At 27.0% G+C, this 10,528-nt stretch overlaps 1 protein-coding gene across 1 annotated transcript; it reads left to right on the top strand.

Moving 5' to 3' along the window:
• Positions 1 to 1,460: 1,460 nt before the first annotated feature.
• LOC135929567 (uncharacterized) lies at positions 1,461 to 10,517 on the top strand. Its single transcript, XM_065466211.1, has 7 exons — positions 1,461 to 1,568; positions 1,619 to 1,665; positions 1,709 to 2,094; positions 7,984 to 8,073; positions 8,354 to 8,855; positions 9,453 to 9,647; positions 10,296 to 10,517. The coding sequence occupies exons 1-7, from the start codon at positions 1,537 to 1,539 to the stop codon at positions 10,418 to 10,420; spliced, it is 1,377 nt and encodes a 458-aa protein (XP_065322283.1). The 5' UTR covers positions 1,461 to 1,536; the 3' UTR covers positions 10,421 to 10,517.
• The last annotated feature ends 11 nt before the right edge of the window (positions 10,518 to 10,528 follow it).

The raw sequence follows: 10,528 nt of genomic DNA, 5'->3' as shown, positions 1-10,528 counted from the left end.
GACAATCAATTGTTTTAAAATATAAATATGATTTATATTTCAACAGGGAAGGCATACTATCGTATAGGCTATTCTACCTGATTATGCATGAAAATTTTAGCTGATTACCATCTGATATCTCTCTAATCTTTTCAGAAAATTTGAGCCTTCGAGACACAGTATTCCTTAATTTTATACATTTTCACATTACGCCATTTCAATTTTATTATGCGTAATGGTTTTACTTTATTAATGACATTAAATAAAGCGGATATGCTGGGTTGAATTATTTATTTTATGTTTATATTGTGTTTAAATGCCTAAATGGTATTTCTAATTTGAAAAAAAATATAATTATAGTATAACTTATAATTATCATATAAGTATTATACTATAATATGTTTAACAAAATTTGTAGAGGAGACCCTTTATCATTCACCTGTGTTTACAGGTTTGACATTCATCCTATGCATTTTCTTTAAAATATTAAAAATATAAAATTTTAGGATAGGGATTTTATCTAGGGGAACTTATTTCCATAATTTTCCTTTCACTACCTTTTCACTACCATGAGTGTTAATCATTCTACAAAATAAAAAATATAAAATTGTTAATTATATTCTTCCGAGTAACATTTAATTTATATCAGAGACCTGCAGGCCGGCCGCCGTATTATAATTTTTTAAATATGCCCAAGCCAGGCCGGGTCTGAAATTTTTTTAAAAAAAATATCCGCCATTTGAAATCGCCATTATTAGATATAAAAATCAAAAATAAATAATATATATATTAAAAAAATCCGGGCCAGACCTAAAAATTTTTTTAAAAAAACCCTGGGCCGGGCCAGTCCTATAATTTTTGAAAAAAATACGTGTCGAGCTGTACAAATGGTACCTCTGAAGGTCTCTGATTTATATATACTTTACTTATTTCCTTTCGATGTTGTTAATTTTTATGTATCTAATCTCAATGAGAATTGTAAATTTTCCAGCTAATTTTGGTTGTCAAAAAAATGGTTATAATCTGTAATATGTAAAATATTTTAAGCATGAATATTAAAAAGAATCTGCATATGTAATTTTTGTCAAGAAAATTCAAAGAATACAAAATTCTTTTCAGAATAAAGGATCTTAGATATAGATACTAGTATCTTTTTAAAAATGTCAAAAAAATACTGACTACAAGATAAAGGATCTTTATCTTAGATACAAGTATTTGAGGTAGTGTCCAACTTTGTAAGTTGATTGTTCTAAAAAGTTTATAAAATGACATCAAATTCTGTAGTTTATTCTTTCAGTATAGTTGGTGATTAAAAAAATAATCCAATCTTAAAAATGTTATATTCGAAAATATTTATATTTTTAGGTATAGGTATTAAATATTAGTCTTGGAAAAGAATTCAATGTATCATTTTGGAATTAAATGATAGAAATATGTAAAGTAATTGACATCTGTCAATATTACATTATCTGCTATTTTATTTTCTATTAAATCAATATTTCAATCCTGGTTTTGATTCTGAAAAAAAAACCAAAAAGCTCCTTTTAAAATTTAAGCATGTCAGATAACTTGCAAGATGAAATGCAGAGGTATTATTTTATATCAGCCTAATTTTTTCAACCTACCCTTTTTATATTAGATTTGAACAAGAATTGCATTTTGCTATGGGAACTATGCAACCTCAATGTATTTAAACTTGTCACATAATATTGATTAATATTTTTTTTAGATCCAGCATTTCCAGGTCCAATTGGAGGTCATCAATCATTTAATGAAACTGCAAATGCAGATAATTTTTTAAGAAAACAACAACCTATTGTTAATGAATATATTACTAAAGCAAATAATGTTACTAAATTTATTCCTCCTCAACTTAAAAATAAATTACCTCAATTAAATGCCCCATTTAGGCCACTTCATCCACCTAATATTCCCTTCTTTAATCAGCATCAAAATCAGTTTCAAATGAATCCTTCACTTCAACATTTACCAAATCTTAATCGTTATATAAATCCCTATGGTAATTTGAATCAACCTTTTGCACAAAATACAATGATTAATCCAGTAAATATGAACTTTCCACCACCTGCATTGCCTCCAGTTGAAAATGATAAAGTATTTTTTTTTATTTGCATGTTAATTATATAAGTTGTTAGTTATAATTGATATAATAAATATCTAGCCTTAACATTTTTACAAAGTTATTAATATTTGCATAAAAATGTTTTTAAATTAATTAAATTCCAACTTATTCATTGTGACATGAGATACAAATATTACTAATATCAATGTTTTATCAGCTGATGCTTACAATACCTATTCTTGCCAAAAACCTCAATTTAAACCAGGGATGCGAACCCAGCAAAATTTTTGCTTGGGTTTGGTTTGGGTTTGCTTTAAGGTTAAATAAATAGGTGGGTTTGGTTTGGGTTCGGTTCAGGGAAATATTTTTGAACCCGGGTTTGGTTCCTTGTTCAGCTCGGGTTTAAAAAATTTTGAATTGATAAAAAAAAATAAATATTCTGTATTTAAATCATAATTAAAAAACTAGATATAAATTTTGTATAAAAAATAAATTTTTTATTTTATATATAGGCAAATAGTTAAAAATACAAAGCATATCATGTATAGATTTAAAAAATTTTATTTAGACTTATTTCTTTAAATTAACAATATCCAATATAATATTTTTACCTTGACTTGTTTACTTTTATTTTCCTCTAATTAATAATCTTTGAGAATAAGTTAAAAATTAAAAATAAATGGCGTAAATGAATTTAATTGTTTAAAATTTATTAACAATCTTGAGAATAAATTTAAAAAAATTTAAAAATGGAGTAAATAAATTAAGTTGTTTAAAATTTATTAACATTTCACTTAATTGGTAATTTGGAAATATTTTAAAATGTCAAGTAAATTATTAATATTTGTATTTACAATTATACAAATATCTTATATTAATTTAAACAATACACTGAACCTGTTTGAAGGTTCGGTTTGGGGTTTTGAAAATTTTATAAACGGGGTTCAGGTTCGGTTTGGGTTCAAATTTTTTTCCCTATAACCTGGGTTTTCTTTTCCTGGTTCGGGTTTAGTTCGAACCCCTGATTTAGACACTTTAAAAAAAATCAAAATTTTAATAATTTTTTTTTTTAGAATTTCATTCAATATTTAATTTAATATAAATAAATATCAAATATTTTTTAACACAATATATTAACCATGTTTAAAATTCAAAGTTTTACATCAATAAAAAAATATTTTTTATAAAAAATTTTCCTATTAATTTTTAATATTTTAAAATTAATATATTTTATTTTCAAAAAACATGAATATTTTTTTAAAATTGAATGAACGTAATCAAAAAAAGGAACTACATTCACAAACGCGACATTAGCCTTGTAACCAGGGTTGCCAGGTCAAAATTTTCAAATTGTGGGAGAAATTCGGTATTTTGTGGGAGTAATATAAAAATTGTGGGAGAAATATAAAAATTGCTAAACAAATTTTTTTGAGGGCTCGAATCTATTTTCCAAAATAAATTAGGTAATTATTTTTCAAAATAAAATAGCCAACTATTTAAAATAAAATAGCCAAATTTTTCAAAATAAAATAGCCAACTATTTTTCAAAATAAAATAGCCAACTATTTTTCAAAATAAAATAGCCAACTATTGATCAAAATAAAATATCCAACTCTTTTTCAAAATAAAATAGGTAACTATTTTCCAAAATAAAATACGCAACTATTTTTCAAAATAGGTAATTATAGTAGAACACAAAATTTCTTAAATACTATCTTTATTATTAAAATAACATATTGATTTATTATAATATATTAATTTTGTTTATAAATAATAACCAACGATCTTTTTTAAATACAAAAGAATGTAAACAAGATAAAATTTTATAAAAAAATTGTAATTTTACAATGTAAAAAAATATATTTTATGCTAATGTATAAATAAGATTTTATAAAAAAACAAACAATTTTAAATTTACAATGTAAAAAATAATTATAATCAGTGCGGGGAAGTTGTTCTACAGTATTTAGTTAATACAATGTGGGAAGGGAATATGATATTTTGAGGCATCAAAAATCTTCAAAGCATAAATCAGTACAGAGCAGTCTATCAACATCTATTGCAAAACAAAAATATTCTTCAAAAATAAGAAATAATAGAGATGCAACTACAGTTGCGGAAATGGTAAATACCTATCATGCAGTACAACATTCAGAGAACTACTTAACATCACAATGTTGGTAGAATCTTTCCCCATAATATTTAACCACTAATATAAATGAAAAGTATACTTTGTAGAACACAAATGAGCAAGGCTATCATCAATGTTTTAGGATATAAATCCAGAAGGTCAATTCTTGACGATTTGAAAGATGTGCAAACATATGCAATTCTAAGAGATGCATCTAATAAGGAAATATCATAACATTTCCCTTGATCCTCCCCTATTGTAAAAAATTAATGTCATTTCAATAAAACTATTAATAAATTTTTCTCCAGATATGAAATATCCAAAGACATAGCTAACCATATATAATGGTAAATATGGCAGATTTGGCATTACCAATGAATTGCATGGCAGCTTTCTGATCTGATAATTCCTCAGTGAATTTTGCAAAAACCAGAGTGTATTTACAGAATTGAGTCAGCTTAATGTTGGTTGACAGGTTCCTCCTAATACGCGCCATCGTAGAATTTTAAAATTTTACAAACCTTTAAAAAATAAATAGATTATAAAAGCTGTCCTAATATTTTGAAAAAAATTTTCAAAAATAAATGGCAGAAGTATATTTAGGAATTTTACATATAGGAAATCTACTATATGCTGTTAATATGCAGTTGCAATCAGAAGAATATAATTTAATAAAGGTTCACTAAATTATGCTGCAGAAATACCAAAGTAAGAATATTATTACTATTATCGTAATTATTAATAAGATTTAATATGATGTCATGTTTGAGGAGATTGTAATGCTTCTTTATTTTTATGATTTGCCAAAATATTCAAAATATAATTTTACAATGTAAAAAATAAATTTATTTGATTTTATGCAAATGTATAAATAAGATTTTATAAAATATAGAAAGTCAAATAGTTATAGTTAATTATATTTTATTTGAGATTTAAATAATGGAACTAAACGTTTACCATCGTTATTAAGATATTTATAAAATTCCTGGCATGACATTTTATAATTTTGTTTAACCATTAACTCGGCCTCTAATGTTGTTAAAGCAATTCTATTCTATCCTTTCTCCAGGCAGTCCTCATCAGGCTAAAAATGCGCTCCGATGAGGCATTAGAATGAGGTAAGGAGAAAACATACTCGCAAATTTTTTCCAAGCATGGGGATTTATCGTTATTACGAAAAAATTCCACCCATTTCTCCTCTGTTTTTAGACCATCTAACTTTAAGTATTCTGGCATCATAAAAAATGGAAAAAATTACAATCTCTTCAAATAAGGCTTCAATGTCTATCGGTAATTTTAATATATTTATTAATTTACAAAAACTATCAAATGATGGTTTCTGTTCCAAGGTCATAATATTTACACACTTGTAAATAGAGTTATTAAAATCAAATCTTGATTGTAAATATTCCAAAATTGTCTTAAAAATATTTGCTTCATTTAAAAATACGTTAATTATAGTAATATTTGAACATTTTAATTGATATTTTTAGCAATAGCGCCATAAAATTTATTATCTATTTTTAACTGTAGAGATGAACAGAGCTGTAGCATGATTTTGTGAATCTTTATCAATAAAGAATCTTCTGATTGCAACTGAATATTAACTACATGAAGTAGATTTCCTACATGTGAAACTAATCCCAAATATGCTTCTGATATTTTATCCTCGAAAAAATTTTTCAAAATTTTATGACAGCTTTTAAAATCTTTATTTAAGAAGTTTCTTTAAGGGTTCGTAAAATTTTAAAATTCTCTCGATGGCAGGTATTAATGATAACCACCTGATAGGTACATATCGCAACAACTCTCACCATTCCAAATCAAACCACTCCACCAATTCTTTTATTCAGTGACTCTTTTAATTGATGAACTAATCACAATTACTTCGACATCTACAGATAGTACATTCATTGCCTTCTTGCAAGAATTATGCAGTATATGGCATATACAGCCAATTGGTATTAATTCATTATTGTGCTGCCTCAATTCGGTAAATACACTTTGATTTTTACCAAAATTTACAGAGGCATTATCAGCGCAGAAAGCTGACATGCAACTCATTGATAACCCTGAATCAGCTATATTTACCATTATGTGGTTAGCTATATCGTTGGATTTTTCACTATCGGATGAAAAAAATTTCAATAGTTTTATAGAAATGCCCTTATTCTTGTTGAAATAGCGAAGGATCAGGGGAAATGTTTTAATATTTCCCTTATTTGATGCCTCTGTTAAAATAGCATATGGATGTCCTTCTTTCAATTCGTCTAGAATTGACCTCTTGAATTCAGGTCCTAACACATTTGTGATAGTCTTGCTCATTTTTGTCCTACCACAAGTAAAGTTAGCACTATTTTGGAGTCGTTAAATATTTAAAAACATTAAAATGCTAAAAAAAGAATTGTGGGAGAAATTAAAAAATTGTGGGAGCTTTTTGTGGGAGTTTTGTGGGAGTGAGATGTATGTGGGTAAACTAAAAAATTGTGGGAGACTCCCACTGATGGGGGGAGACATGGCAACCCTGCTTGTAACCCAATATTTTTTAAATATAATATTTTTTATATATTTACATAGATATATATATTTATTCTCCACCTAAAACTTTTATTTATTTTAGCCAATTATGATAAGTTATATTGATTTTTAGGTTTCACCACATTTATGTATACTTAACCTCTAAATCTTTTTTCATTTAATTTTACTTTATTCCCCCTTTATACATTTCTTTTCCTCCTAAAACTTCATCATTGGTAATTAGACTTGCGAAAAGATACATATTGGGATTGAATTCTATGACAAATCAACAAAAAAAACACTATTTTCAATCTGACCTAAGATATTTTTAAAATTTTTACAAGAGTTTGTATATATTTTAACTAAGAAAAAAATAAAATCTTTACCTCCAACTCTAAATAGCGGCTTCATGGGCCTCTAAATGTGGGAAAATGGGTCATTTTGGGCAAAATATACTCCATTTAATTTTGAATATCTTTAATTGAGCTAGAAGCGCCATTTGTATTTTTTTATATAGCCTTGGTGGGCCTTTAAAGTTATATAATGTTAGATATTGTGAAAAGATTTTAATATCAATTGGAAATAGAAATTCGGAAATGGTCATAAAATCAAATCAGCATTTTTTTCCCTCAAATTTTTATATGTATAGTTATAGGATTAATGAATAGATAAGCAAATTTTCAAGCTTAGGAGAAATAATACTTAATCATTAGTCCATTGAAAATATTCTTAATATTTACAATATAAGTTGAAAAGCCAATACCTTATGTTTAATATTTAAAGAATTTATTTATGATCTTGAAAAGTATTTTTTTTTTGAGGAAGGAGTAGGTATGGCTTTGGATAATTTATTTGATGGATTGAATGTCTCTTATATAAATAACTAAAATAAACAGATAATTTTTTATTATAATTTATTGATGACAAAATTTAATTTTCTCTAAGTGGTATAAAAGCATGTGTGCACCGATTATAGTCATTCATGTTGGCTTTGACTAAGAAATGGCGGGTTGCCGGGCTTCGATTTAATTTTTAAATGCTGGCGATCCAATAATTTTGTAATAGGATATTTATTTTTTAAAAAGATGTTTGACATTTTTAAGAAAACGCTATCCTGTAACTGGAGGCGTCCCAAATAGGCCATTCGGGGCGATGCATTTAGGACAGTATTTGTCCTCCTTAGGAGCAATATATATATAATATGAATAGAATATAATTTTTTTGTCCTATAAAACATCTCATAATAATATATATGTTATTTTTCTTCTTCAAGGTTACAAGTTCTGAAGTAGTTGAACAAGAATCTAAAGTTATATTAGCGGCACCTTCTGTTAAATACGATATTCCAAAGGCCGAAAATCGGGTTAGAAATTTATATCTTTTATTGGACTGAAACAAGACAATCTTGCATTAGTCCTTTTAGTCCTTTAGACATAAGAGGAGTTTCTAAATTTTGACCACATTTAATTTAATTTATGACCAGCTGATATTAAAAATAATTACCCTTTCCCGCAGCCTTATACGTTGGGAAAAGTTTCGATTAAAAAGTGAGATAGTACAACCTCTTACATGTATTGGTTGGCATTTAAAATTTTGATTATAATAATGCTAATAATCCCATTTTTATACATTCTCCCCCTAAGTCTTCCATCGGTTTATTGTTACCTAAGTCTCTCTCCAAATCTAACCCCGTAGCTTACTCACTCGTGACCAAAATGTCCAAGCCATTTCCTACGTCAACAACATCCATTTACCACTCTTCGCTGCCGACGTCGACTAAAGAAAACATCGTTATCAAACCTATGAACGTTAGCAGCGTTAGGGGAAACCTTGATAGTAATATTAAAAATGCGAGCTCTGCTAAATTGGGCGAATTCAAGCCAGTTATCCCCTCTAATGAAAAGGAGAGGGATAATAATAACATAACTAATATCGTGAATAGCAGTACCAAGAAAAAGGAAGACAGTAATAAGGATACAGGAGAAAAGAAAAAAAAGAAGAAGGGCAAAAAGAAAAGAGCCGTCAGATCCCTGGCTGGAACCTCTTCAACTTACAGAGCCGAACAGCCGAAAAAGAGCAAAATTGTTGTTAGATACTCTGCTGGTGCTTGTTGGATGGACGCATCTTTGCTGGATTGGGATCCAAGTTAGTACTAGATCTTTTTTTAATTTATTTATCTAAATAAATTTGTTAGTGTGCCGACTATGAGCTTTATCACACGTCTTTACTTATAGCTTATTATTTTTTAAAAAAAATTTAAATTATTCATTCAAAAATTTCTGTGCGCTAAAGAGTCTGCTGCTAAATCCGGGTATCCTACATCTCTCTAATGTCAATGTTTTTAAGAGTTATTTCATAGTAATAAATTTTCTTATATCTTATTTTATGTATTAATTACTGTTATGTGGTAGAAAAAGGATGGAATAAAAGATGGGCACTATTACTAATTTTAATATAACCATTTGATTTATATTGCAAATGTAAATATTTACAAAACATATGATCTTCTTAGTTTTAATACATGGTTTTATACTATCCACAATTTAAAGAATTCTAATCTACGTTCTGTTTATAGAAATTTTTATCAGGCTGGTTTTTTTTCAAAATTTATAAAATTATATGAAGAAAAAAAATAGTCTTTCCAAGAAAAAATTTCTTCCCAAATCCTCTTATATTTATTGTTATAAAAATTTTTTTACAAAATAAAATATTTTCAACCATAATCTTGATAATTATTTACAGATGATTATCGGATATTTTGTGGAGATTTGGGGAATGAAGTGACGGACGAAGTGTTAGCCAGAGCGTTTAACAAGTACCCTTCTTTTCAAAGGTCCAAAGTTATTCGCGATAAGAGGAACAATAAAACTAAGGGTTTCGGTTTTGTCAGTTTTAAAGACGCCTTAGATTACGCCAAAGCTATGAAGGAAATGAACGGTTAGTTGTTTTTTTTGGTTTTAATTGGCTAGACGATTATTAGGGATGGCGGCACGCGATAAATGTAGAATATTATTTTTTTTAAAGCGTAAGAGAAGTAGGAAAGCAAATTAAGATCGGGTTCAAACGGGGTACGTTATAGAACACTTTATTTTATTCGAAAAAATATTATAGCCTAAAAGAGTGAAATTTAGTTGCATTTTAGATTAGTAAATTAATATAATATAGATACATAAATTTTTATTAAAAAATTAAGAAAAAATTGCTTTTTTTTTGTTTTAGTAAAAATCATTAATCTTACAACGTAATCTGTCATATTCTATGTACCCTTGTGGGCCACGTAAATTTAAGTATTAAAATAACCTTAAAATATTGTATTTTATGGATATTTTATCAAGGATCAAGATACAAAAATGTATTATTTGTATCTAGAGATACATTTTTATAAAAAGTTTATTTATCTAGATATATTTTTGGAAGTATTTTTTAAGAACTCTGCATTCTGTTCTCTGGAAAAGAGGGAAATATAAAACAGTTTTTAAGGGGTGCCTCTAAACTAATATATTTCTTCCTTTTTTTAAAGAAGAGAAAAAATAAATAATAATGTTAACAAAACCAAATTTTAATTTCATTAAATTTTTTTTATAGGAAAATACGTCGGTGGAAGACCCGTGAAATTACGTAAAAGTTGTTGGAGGGAAAGAAACTTGGACATTGTTAGAAAAAAGAATAAAGAAAAACAAAAATTGGTCAATCAAATTAGAGCACTTTAATAAAAAAATATCAACTCATTTTAATTATATTTGGACATATAGCATTATGAATGTATATATAGATTTTAGGGTATATTTTTTTTGTAAAAGAGTTTTATTAAATTCGTT

Source organism: Gordionus sp. m RMFG-2023, chromosome 5 (assembly GCF_954871325.1).
Source record: "Gordionus sp. m RMFG-2023 chromosome 5, tfGorSpeb1-WG-v2, whole genome shotgun sequence".
NCBI classification, from domain to species: domain Eukaryota; kingdom Metazoa; phylum Nematomorpha; class Gordioida; order Chordodea; family Parachordodidae; genus Gordionus; species Gordionus sp. m RMFG-2023.
The sequence above is the reverse complement of the archived record's forward strand: the minus strand, read 5'-3'. Positions and strand labels throughout refer to the sequence as shown.

Coding starts and splice junctions, on each gene's coding strand:
- LOC135929567 (XM_065466211.1), top strand. CDS start 1,537: ATGTCAGATAACTTGCAAGATGAAATGCAGAG. Junction 1,569..1,618: donor TTGCAAGATGAAATGCAGAG/GTATTATTTTAT, acceptor TTTTTATATTAG/ATTTGAACAAGAATTGCATT. Junction 8,074..8,353: donor TTCCAAAGGCCGAAAATCGG/GTTAGAAATTTA, acceptor TCTCCCCCTAAG/TCTTCCATCGGTTTATTGTT.